The sequence below is a fragment of the Pseudophryne corroboree genome, chromosome 6 (genome assembly GCF_028390025.1).
Source record: "Pseudophryne corroboree isolate aPseCor3 chromosome 6, aPseCor3.hap2, whole genome shotgun sequence".
NCBI classification, from domain to species: Eukaryota; Metazoa; Chordata; class Amphibia; order Anura; family Myobatrachidae; genus Pseudophryne; species Pseudophryne corroboree.
In genome coordinates, this window is record NC_086449.1 from 307,441,115 (window position 1) to 307,453,820 (window position 12,706).

The window sequence follows — 12,706 nt, forward strand, 5'->3', positions numbered from 1 at the left end:
GTTATCATGCTGTTAACTGGGTTCAGATCACAAGTTGTACGGTGTGATTGGTGTGGCTGGTATGAGTCTTACCCGGGATTCAAAATCCTTCCTTATTGTGTACGCTCGTCCGGGCACAGTATCCTAACTGAGGCTTGGAGGAGGGTCATAGGGGGAGGAGCCAGTGCACACCAGGTAGTCTTAAAGCTTTTACTTTTGTGCCCAGTCTCCTGCGGAGCCGCTATTCCCCATGGTCCTTTCGGAGTCCCCAGCATCCACTACGGACTATGGGAAATAGAATTATCGGTAAGTAAATTCTTATTTTATCACATATATAGGCTCTGGGGCTATATATTGTGATGATTTTGCCAGGCAAGGTGTTTATATTGCTGCTCAGGGCGCTCCCCCCAGCGCCCTGCACCCATCAGTGACCGGAGTGTGAGGTGTGCATGAGGAGCAATGGCGCACAGCTGCAGTGCTGTGCGCTACCTTGGTGAAGACTGAAGTCTTCTGCCGCCGATTTTCCGGAACACTTCTTGCTTCTGGCTCTGTAAGGGGGCCGGCGGCGCGGCTCCGGGACCGAACATCAATGGCCGGTTCCATGCGGTCGATCCCTCTGGAGCTAATGGTGTCCAGTAGCCTAAGAAGCCCAAGCTACCACCAGTTAGGTAGGTTCGCTTCTTCTCCCCTTAGTCCCTCGCTGCAGTGAGTCTGTTGCCAGCAGATCTCACTGTAAAATAAAAAACCTAAAATATACTTTCTTTCTAGGAGCTCAGGAGAGCCCCTAGTGTGCATCCAGCTCAGCCGGGCACAAGAATCTAACTGAGGTCTGGAGGAGGGTCTTGGTGGGAGGAGCCAGTGCACACCAGGTAGTCCTAAAGCTTTCTTTAGTTGTGCCCAGTCTCCTGCGGAGCCGCTAATCCCCATGGTCCTTACGGAGTCCCAGCATCCACTTAGGACGTTAGAGAAAGTACAATTTTTAGATCTCAACATTTTCATAGATGAAGATCGAATACACACAGACACTTACAATAAAACTGTCGACGTGAACAGTTATATACTAGCCACCAGTGGGCATCATCCGACATGGCTCAATGGCATACCAATGGGACAATTTAAAAGACTTCGTAGAAACTGTTCCAAAATGAGTGATTATGAAACACAGGGGAAGGTTTGAGTGACAGATTTAAGGAAAAAAACTACCACACCGAGACAGTACAAGTAGCATTCGAAACAGCAAAAAAGATAGAGAGGCCCGCACTCCTTAACTACAAAGAGAAGCCAAAACAGATGACACAAATCGAAGAACCACTGTTCATAACACAATATTCAGACCAAGCCCATCAGATCAAAAAGATCATCACAAAACACTGGCAGATATTATTGCAAGATGACAATTTAGCTAAAGTTCTACCCCCTAACCCCAAAGTTATCTATCGAAAGGCTCCTGACATAAAGAAAAAACTAACACACAGCCACATACCGCCACCAAATCAGATACAAACCACAATAGATGGGTCACAGAACAAAGGAGGTTTTTACCATTGTGGGACCTGCTCAGGTTGCCATATGGTAAAAGCAAGAAGCACATTACCCACTATCATGAAAAAATCCGCAACTAACTCATACAGGTACAAAATCAAAGACAGAATCACATGCCACAGCAAAGGCATCATATACTTACTAGAATGTCCATGTAAGTTACAGTATATAGGGAGAACCGTCCGACCACTTAAAATCAGAATCAGTGAACACATTCGCAATATTAAACGAAAAACAGAAGATCATCCGCTATCATTACACTTTAGAGACCATCATGAATCAAACCCCGCATTACTAAAGTTTACGGGGCTGAAAGAAATCAAGAAGAACTGGAGGGGAGGGGATTATATACAAAAAATAAATAAAGAAGAGTTACGTTTAATAATTTCCTTTGGCACACTAGCACCAAAAGGGTTAAACATTGATAATGAAATAAGGTCTATCATCTGCAAGTAGAACCAATCATTTAGTATACAGATATCCAATACCCAGAAAAAGCCCACAGGGAACATAGGATTATAAACCACTCCAAAGTAGGAAAGTTATATATATCCCAGATATTTCATAACAATACCAAAGAATCCACTTTATCATAATTGTTGACACACAAGAAACATCTTGAATTTTTGAAAAGCTCCGTGATCAAATAGCATGCTAACAAGCCACATACCATTGCCACATAAAACACATAAGAAATATCCCGACGTAACGTAACATCTTCCACAATAGTAAGCTTACCAACAGGCCCTATACCATTTGCTCTAACAATAAGATTCACACCATCACTGGTATACAATAACCGCAATTCTCATTTAATTTTACATGACCAAAGTATATTATGTTCATTGGTTAATGCACCTTGGTACCGATGACTGAAATTCAGAAACCCAGACACACAACCAGAATCGTATTATTTGTCTGAGAATACAAATGCCTAACAAAATATAATTAAGAAACACCACTATGGACCTTTTCAACAAAAAAAAACAAAAAAAAAAGGCATTTCATTTGCATTGCCATGTTTTCATACTTTCCCTTTTCCCTGTTTCTGAAACTCACAAATGGGACAGATTGCAGGAACATGTGATCTGCCCCCTGCAATACTGACAACCTCAACCACCAATCAAAAAAAAAAAAAAAGGAATTTCATTTGCATTGCCATGTTTTCATACTTTCCCTGTTTCTGAAACTCACAAATGGGACAGATTGCAGGAACATGTAATCTGCCCCCTGCAATACTGACAACCTCAACCACCAATCAAATCAGTGGAACAAAGGAGGAACTGATGCTGGTCCTGCCCGCAAGCCATTTTAACACCCACCACTATCAGAACACTGCAAAGACTCCCAGAGGAAGACCGATCCGGTTGAAACGCGTTGGAGGAGACGATTAAGAGACATCAAACCATTGGAGGACAGGAGAGTGCTGTGAGACCCTCGGACCTATGGCGCAGACATCGGTAAGCAGTACAGACGGACGGGCAGCAGGAGGACCACACAGGTGAATACTCCGTTGTGGGGAGGTGCAACACTGCCACAGGCTCTGTTTAGATCCTGCGGCTGAGCTCCCCCCCACGCGAACACGACCAACCCAGCGAGCGGCGCAGGCACACGGGGAGATCCCTAACAGGACGAACTGGAGAGCGGGTGCGCGAGCTGAGGGACAAGTCTGTCCGGAGCCGCCAGGAGGTTCCCGCTGCCCCCCGCACCTGTACATCTTACAAGTACGGCCGCAACGATAGTGCACGAATACCTGACTTCCACACGCAGAGGTACGGGACGCCGTCCTCTGCAACTATATGAATCTAATTACTAAAGACAGATTTTTAAAGCCCACACAGTCCGGTTAGGACTAGAGACATTTCCACTGGAAAATCTATATTTGACTTTTAAAGCAACACAGCCAGATTTAATCAATACATATATATATTTTTTCCAGCCCATTGGCCTTTGTGTCAGAACACACACGCCAAGAACCTAAAGGATCTAATCACCAATTTGAGTGATTAAAGGACTGAGTTAAAAAGGTGCTCCCCATGAAGCACACATTGTGATTACCACCTTTTTCATGTTCCACAATATTATCTGCACTGTTTCATTATATTGAGTGTCATATTTGATACATGTGAAAGTAAAACACACCTTTATATAAGTATCCATTTGCATCATTTCACGAGTACTCAAACTGTAGGGGATGAGCGCAGTCAGGTGAAAACCAGATATCCATATTGAACCAAAGGGCAAGGACACCCTTTTGACTAGCAGCACATCCCATACAGTAAAACCACCCCAGTGCGCAGATTACCTCCCTTTTTGTTAAATTGTCTTTACTGGTGAATGGATAAGAGACATTCTGCTGCTACAGAGGGGTCTGATCTTAGATGCTAGCTGGTTTACTCCGATCCAAACTTATTTGTTTTACCAGCAATTGCACAAATTCTGTCAAATTCTAGTACAATTTAGAAAATAAAAATAAAAGAAGGTCTTAATATCTGATATGATTGTGGAATAGATTTCATAAATATGTCACTGTCTATATGAAATAAATGGTAATCATAAACCAGTTATTTTAACCAGAAAGCACTTGTTGAATGCAGTTTAACACTAAGGGTTCAATTCAATTACCTGCAAGGCTAGTATGGATGTTAACATCCAGTGTTCTAGGTAATAATCTTGCTAATTTTTGCTCTAACTTTGGGATCGATATGAGATCCCGCCACCTGGGATGCCGAACGTAAGGATCCCGACATCGGCATCCTAAGCGGCGGAATGCCGGCAGGAGGGAGAGCGCAACAAAGCCCCTTGCAGGCTCGGTACAGGTTCTGTTCTCCCACAGAGGTGGAATCACCTACCTCGCCGGTATACCGGCGGCGGTATGGTGGTCATGTCGAGATCCCAGCAGCGGTATTGTGACAGCCGGCATCCCGATTATCGGTATACTTACTGCATACCCTAACTTTACTACAACAGAAATCAACAATGTTTTCATTATCATAACTGCGGTACTTGCACACAGAACTATAGCCACAAGTTACTAAGAAACCATGTGGCTTATTGGCAATATTATTAAAAAGTTTCACGTGTAACTACTCCCTGCACCATAGATGTGTTAAACACACTGTAGTGCCACAAATCACATTATGCCACAAGGAAACCCCATTTGACATATGCCACAGTGCACCCCATGCTGGTGATGTAGCTATGTGTGGGGGGTCCTGGGCCAATGCCCCTTGGTACCCTGTTTGTAATCTGGCACTGCAATAAATTGTCCTTCAATTCAGCATTTTATCTATTATATTTAATAACTCAAATGCAAAGCTAGAAAAGATTTCAGAGCAAAAAGCATAATAAATTACAAAATTGTAAAGCAAATTAGTGCAAAGTGGCCCACATACTCCTGTGTAAGGACAGGTATATACAGTGCATGTAATTACAGTCAGAGAACATTATTGTGCAATAGAGAAGCTGTAATTGGAAAAATGTCATACCACTTTCCTCCATAGTTTTCACAAAGAATTGCTATCATCCTCTCCACTGATCCCAAGATGGCACGATGAATGATTACCGGCCTTTTCTTATCATCTCCATCTTTGCTTCAGGTGACGATTATAAAGAATTAATTAAGCACAGTAACAGAGATACAGCAACACAAAATATAAATGAAGAAATATCTTTTATCTTACATGACAATTGCTAAAGCAAGGGGATATGCTCTGAGGTTGCAAAAAGGAATAAAAACACCCCAAAACATTTCAAAGGTCTTTATTCTTAAAAAAAACACAAAACAAATAGTCTCTCAGTTAATTTGGAAGGGAGGACTAGTATATTAGGGGTAGATTTAGCAACATGACTATAACGTCAGAGCAAAGACACAGCCTGTAACATCGCTTACCACAGCAATGTAGGATGTCTTCATATCACAATGGGGCAGATGTATTAAGCCTGGAGAAGTGATAAAGAAGTGATATGTGCTAGGTGATAGTGCACCAGCCATTCGGCTCCTAACTGTCATTTTTCAAACCCGTAATGATTGGCTGATGCGTTATCACCTTCCACTTATCACTTCTCCAGGCTTAATACATCTGCCCCAATGTATCAAAACAACTGTCACCGAAAGGTTGCTGCACAGACGTACCCCTCTGGCCATCTGTTGTGCCCCAGTATCTCATCAGCATAGTGTCAATGCTATACAGTTGTGTGTGAGTGGTTCTGTTCTGCATACATGAGCTGATAAAGCAGCATATCTCAGATTTTTCCACAGAATGCCTTTTCATACATTTGTTTGCAAAAGTGGAAAATATCAACACTTAATAAATCTACCATCAGTGAGGACACTGGGCTGAACCAGCATGCAGTCTTATCAGTTTACTAGGAACCAGTGATATCCTTGAAGTACTACCTAATAGTCAAGAGATCTGACCTAAAAGGTAGTGGTTCCTAGTTCACAGATAGGATGCATTCTTACATGTTCTGTTGATGATAGGTCCACTTTGACAGAATCTTTAAAAAAAAAAACTAAAAACCTGAATAAAACTAATTGTATAAATACCAACATTGTAAATATGTCTCCATATTTGCATTAAAGTCCATGTTGACACATAGCTTGATTGTGTGTACAGTTATCTTATATTATGTTGTTTTTTCGGGGTAGGAAAGGGAAGGGAAGGGAAAGGAAATGAAAGACTCCATACTTCACATAAGTCAGGTTAAATCGGGTCGGCAGTTGGAAATCCAACTGTATTGTCGCACATTGATGGTATCTGCCTATGGCGTCTCTGATGTTGATGTCAATCTGCAATAGAAGACCCAATGCAGATGTGTTGTCTATATGGGTTGGTATGCACTTTCTCAGTCTAAGTGCTAAGCACAACAATGCTAATAACTGGGGAAAATGTTGTTGTGATGCTCACCTTGGGACCATAGAAAGCGCCATCTCCAGGGTTCAATTTCCAGGGCTGTCCAAAATCATTCAAACTGCTCTCCAGTTGCTGGAAACACAAAGCATAACGTAAGCGTTTTACTCTACTGCAAATATGCCACAAAGAAGACGGTAATAGTGACAATGATAGAAGGTAATAAAGACCTTCTCAGCTTGATTCCACATTTCAATTTCTCCGAGGTAGTTCTCAGGCCTTGTTGAAAGATGGAGTTGGAAAGTAAACCCAAATACCGTATATACAGACTGCAGGAACTCTAAGCATCCCTTCATCTCCTCCTCTATCTGGGAAACATATAGGTGAAGGTTAAAAAAATTATAATACTTTCTTACAGTTTCACCATCATTGTACAATTATATGGCGACATTATTCTCAGTACAGATTTCATATTAACTCATATATACCTACTATTTACTTTTTAGTGAAAATAAAAGAATTGCTTTTTCACTAAACAAGAACATTGCTTATATGTGTTGCTTACTAACCCTTTTATTGCTCTGTAAGCCAACTACAGTATCCTCACACCACTTACTACCATGCTTGGTGTCAGCAATCTCAGGTCTGGTGTCAATTAGCCGTGAGTTCTACTATGCATTTATAATCTAACTGTATCAATAATATCGGAACAAGTCACGCAATGTAAATTTGTGCCCATCTTGGGCGTTAATTCTGCAGTTTGCGATCTTGCATGGAAAAGTGGGGAACCACCCTGAACCACAAGCTAGTGGCTTTTAATGGCCATAAGAGATTTCACAGGAAAACATATTTATGAATGACAAATGACAGCCAGGAAGTGTATTTCCGCCAATAAATGTATTTATAGTATTTTGGGATATATTTTAATGTCTATATAGTGTTTTGTTATATACAAGTTGAAAAAAAAATGGGAAAAGCTACATGTAACTTAAAAAAAACCCTGTTCCATCCCTACAACACATCAAAATATATCTCCCACACCATTTAAACCCATTTGTCTGCTTTTTAGAGAACAGAATATGAAAATTAATGACTTTATTTCACATATTTCATTATTTAAACAACTTTAATAGTTTCTTATTCATTAGGAGTATATCAAAAGGTACTGCACTATATAATGACATTTTACATTAAAAACCTTTAAACACAATGTGCCACAGTAAAAAGTTGCACAACCTAATTCACAGCTAACTGGATCTGACCCTTGGGGTACATGTTTACTAAATGGGCACTGATGCAGTCTGTCCGTGATGGTCTGATATTCTCACAGAAGACAGGATTTATGTAAAAACCTTGTACATTTTATCAGCAATGTCGGATTTTATTAAAACGGAAATGAACTACAATTTCTGATATACACAAATGTGAATCATTCATATGCTTTTATGAAAGCCTAAATAAATAACAATGCAGCTTGATTAAAAATCTCAAGTTCATCGTAATCTTGGACTAGTTTGTGGCATTCTAACATATGTTTAAATTGCCTTAATGAAGATGTCTCTTTCATCTCTGTTAGGAATTGATTAGAGTTTGTATGGCGATATCCCATTGTCATTATTGCTCCTAAACCAATGTCTTCACGTTCTGCCAAAGAAGTATAAATTGAAACTTTGTGTACAATTAGTAAGAGTTACCTGCTCCATAGTGCAAAAAATATGCGCGTCATCTTGCTGAAAGCGCCTTACTCTGGTCAGTCCACTTAGAGCCCCAGATAACTCATTACGATGTAGGACACCAAAGTCTGCAAACCTCAGGGGTAATTCTCTCCAGGAGCGCGGACGGTGACCAAACATGAGACTGTAAGAGACAGTAAAACCGCAATGATACACTGCACTCATAAGAAAAAAAATGTATTGCCACTTGCAGATAATTATCTTAATCTTCTATTATTTTTTGATCACAGTCCAATTTCTCTTTAAATGACTAATTATGTACACTGCTTTGCTGGTAATCTGGTAATTAATTCAGATAAGCTCAACCTGGTAATTAATTCAGATAACCTCATGTAAACATTAGTGGCAGCAGAAGTTTACTCCACAGAAAAAAGGCATGATGGAAACGGAACCACTGTAGCATCCTCCATCTCAGAACCCCTGATTATGAACAATAATCCAAATTATAATCATTTTTCAATGCAGTGTTTTTGAGTGTTGCGCTCATGGTTTGTAAACTATTACTCTAAGACCACATTTCCATATAAAATGTACTTAAATCACCACCATGTCACCATCATCATCATCATGCATTTTACTCCATTCCTCAGATAGTTAAAAGAGAAATGTCTACAAGAAGCAAGTCTGGTCTGTGCCAATGACGTCAAGTCTCCAGGGGGTGGGCATGCTGCACTTACTGTACTCAATTTCCACTTCTCTTTCCCCATTCCACTGTTCCAAGTGGAAGTGGCCCCAATATAAGATAAGCACAAATCTAAATAACGACACATTTTGGTGCTCACAATACAACTTGGTGGTGTGTCCTAGTAGTAAGGTTTATGTACAGATGTGTCAACATACACCGATGATCAAAACTATACTGTCTGATGCACCACGGACTTTGTTACTTAGCGTCAAGCGCCCCACTAGTCTTATCACAAAATATGCATCTTATCTGAATAACTAATGTGACAAAAGTACAATGCAGGAATACCCTAGTACTGATGCTGGCATTTCAGCAAATTTTCAATTGGTACTTTTTTTGCAAAATAATTGATACAATCTAGCACACTATACGCAACTTTGTATGCAGCTGCAAGGTATATAAGACATAACATTCAGAAAAAATAAGATTTTACTTACCGATAAATCTATTTCTCGTAGTCCGTAGTGGATGCTGGGACTCCGTCAGGACCATGGGGATTAGCGGCTCCGCAGGAGACAGGGCACAAAAATAAAAGCTTTAGGACTAGGTGGTGTGCACTGGCTCCTCCCCCTATGACCCTCCTCCAAGCCTCAGTTAGGATACTGTGCCCGGACGAGCGTACACAATAAGGAAGGATTTTGAATCCCGGGTAAGACTCATACCAGCCACACCAATCACACCGTACAACTTGTGATCTGAACCCAGTTAACAGTATGACAAACGTAGGAGCCTCTGAACAGACGGCTCACAACAATAACAACCCGATTTTTTTTTTTTTTGTAACAATAACTATGTACAAGTATTGCAGACAATCCGCACTTGGGATGGGCGCCCAGCATCCACTACGGACTACGAGAAATAGATTTATCGGTAAGTAAAATCTTATTTTCTCTGACGTCCTAGTGGATGCTGGGACTCCGTCAGGACCATGGGGATTATACCAAAGCTCCCAAACGGGCGGGAGAGTGCGGATGACTCTGCAGCACCGAATGAGAGAACTCCAGGTCCTCTTTAGCCAGGGTATCAAATTTGTAGAATTTTACAAACGTGTTCTCCCCCGACCACGTAGCTGCTCGGCAGAGTTGTAATGCCGAGACCCCTCGGGCAGCCGCCCAAGATGAGCCCACCTTCCTTGTGGAATGGGCCTTGATAGATTTAGGCTGTGGCAGGCCTGCCACAGAATGTGCAAGTTGAATTGTGCTACAAATCCAACGAGCAATCGTCTGCTTAGAAGCAGGAGCACCCAGCTTGTTGGGTGCATACAGTATAAACAGCGAGTCAGATTTTCTGACTCCAGCCGTCCTTGAAATATATATTTTCAATGCCCTGACAACGTCCAGCAACTTGGAATCCTCCAAATCGCTAGTAGCCGCAGGCACCACAATAGGCTGGTTCAGGTGAAACGCTGAAACCACCTTAGGCAGAAACTGAGGACGCGTCCGCAGTTCTGCCCTGTCCGAATGGAAAATCAGATATGGGCTTTTATACGATAAAGCCGCCAATTCTGACACTCTCCTGGCTGAAGCCAGGGCCAGTGGCATGGTTACTTTCCATGTAAGATATTTCAAATCCACCGATTTGAGTGGCTCAAACCAATGGGATTTGAGAAAATCCAAAACTACATTAAGATCCCACGGAGCCACTGGGGGCACAACCGGGGGCTGTATATGTAGTACTCCTTTTACAAAAGTCTGGACTTCAGGAACTGAAGCCAATTCTTTCTGGAAGAAAATCGACAGGGCCGAAATTTGAACCTTAATGGACCCTAATTTGAGGCCCATAGACAATCCTGTTTGCAGGAAATGTAGGAATCGACCCAGTTGAAATTCCTCCGTCGGGGCCTTCCTGGCCTCACACCACGCAACATATTTTCTCCAAATGCGGTGATAATGTTGTGCAGTCACCTCCTTCCTGGCTTTTACCAGGGTAGGGATGACCTCTTCCGGAATGCCTTTTTCCCTTAGAATTCGGCGTTCAACCGCCATGCCGTCAAACGCAGCCGCGGTAAGTCTTGGAATAGACACGGTCCCTGCTGAAGCAGGTCCCGTCTTAGAGGTAGAGGCCACGGATCTTCCGTGAGCATCTCCTGAAGTTCCGGGTACCAAGTTCTTCTTGGCCAATCCGGAGCCACGAGTATCGTTCTTACTCCCCTTTGCCGTATAATTCTCAGTACTTTTGGTATGAGAGGCAGAGGAGGAAACACATACACTGACTGGAACACCCACGGTGTTACCAGAGCGTCCACAGCTATTGCCTGAGGGTCTCTTGACCTAACGCAATACCTGTCCAGTTTTTTGTTGAGGCGGGACGCCATCATATCCACCTTTGGTTTTTCCCAACGGTTCACAATCATGTGGAAGACTTCTGGATGAAGTCCCCACTCTCCCGGGTGTAGATCGTGTCTGCTGAGGAAGTCCGCTTCCCAGTTGTCCACTCCCGGAATGAACACTGCTGACAGTGCTATCACATGATCTTCCGCCCAGCGAAGAATCCTTGCAGCTTCTGCCATTGCCCTCCTGCTTCTTGTGCCGCCCTGTCTGTTTACGTGGGCGACTGCCGTGATGTTGTCCGACTGGATCAACACCGGCTGACCCTGAAGCAGGGGTTTTGCCAGGCTTAGAGCATTGTAAATCGCTCTTAGCTCCAGTATATTTATGTGAAGAGACATCTCCAGGCTTGACAACACTCCCTGGAAGTTTCTTCCCTGTGTGACCGCTCCCCAGCCTCTCAGACTGGCATCCGTGGTCACCAGGACCCAGTCCTGTATGCCGAATCTGCGGCCCTCTAACAGATGAGCACTCTGCAACCACCACAGAAGAGACACCCTTGTCCGTGGAGACAAAGTTATCCGCTGATGCATCTGCAGATGCGATCCGGACCATTTGTCCAGCAGATCCCACTGAAAAGTTCGTGCGTGGAATCTGCCGAATGGAATCGCTTCGTAAGAAGCCACCATTTTTCCCAGGACTCTTGTGCATTGATGCACAGACACTTTTCCTGGTTTTAGGAGGTTCCTGACAAGTTCGGATAACTCCCTGGCTTTCTCCTCCGGAAGAAACACCTTTTTCTGAACCGTGTCCAGAATCATTCCCAGGAACAGCAGACGTGTCGTCGGGGTCAATTGAGATTTTGGAAAATTCAGAATCCACCCGTGCTGTTGCAGCACTACTTGGGTTAGTGCTACTACGTCCCCCAGCTGTTCTCTGGACCTTGCCCTTATCAGGAGATCGTCCAAGTAAGGGATAATTAATACGCCTTTTCTTCGCAGAAGAAACATCATTTCGGCCATTACCTTGGTAAAGACCCGAGGTGCCGTGGACAATCCAAACGGCAGCGTCTGAAACTGATAATGACAGTTTTGCACCACGAACCTGAGGTACCCTTGATGTGAAGGGCAAATTGGGACATGCAGGTAAGCATCCTTGATGTCCAGGGACACCATAAAGTCCCCTTCTTCCAGATTCGCTATCACTGCTCTGAGTGACTCCATCTTGAACTTGAATTTTTGTATGTACAGGTTCAAAGATTTTAGATTTAGAATAGGTCTTACCGAGCCGTCCGGCTTCGGTACCACAAATAGTGTGGAATAATACCCCTTTCCCTGTTGTAGGAGGGGTACCTTGACTATCACCTGCTGAGAATACAGCTTGTGAATGGCTTCCAATACCGTCGCCCTGTCTGAGGGAGACGTTGGCAGAGCAGACTTTAGGAACCGGCGAGGGGGAGACTTCTCGAATTCCAACCTGTAACCCTGAGATACTACCTGCAGGATCCAGGGGTCCACCTGTGAGTGAGCCCACTGTGCGCTGAAATTCTTGAGTCGACCCCCCACCGCCCCTGAGTCCGCTTGTAAAGCCCCAACGTCATGCTGAGGGCTTTGCAGAAGCCGGGGAGGGCTTCTGCTCCTGGGAGGG

The 12,706-nt window shown here is 43.2% G+C and overlaps 1 protein-coding gene across 1 annotated transcript in view; it reads right to left on the reverse strand.

Moving 5' to 3' along the window:
- The window catches only part of LOC134932118 (threonine--tRNA ligase 2, cytoplasmic-like), a 145,201-nt gene that overhangs the window by 32,771 nt on the left and 99,724 nt on the right, over positions 1 to 12,706 (reverse strand). The window contains exons 12-16 of the mRNA XM_063926220.1: positions 8,069 to 8,231; positions 6,605 to 6,742; positions 6,432 to 6,509; positions 6,213 to 6,313; positions 5,010 to 5,114 (exon numbers count right to left, since the gene is read on the reverse strand). Coding sequence (XP_063782290.1) covers positions 5,010 to 5,114; positions 6,213 to 6,313; positions 6,432 to 6,509; positions 6,605 to 6,742; positions 8,069 to 8,231 — 585 coding nt within the window. The remainder of the gene's footprint in view (positions 1 to 5,009; positions 5,115 to 6,212; positions 6,314 to 6,431; positions 6,510 to 6,604; positions 6,743 to 8,068; positions 8,232 to 12,706) is intronic.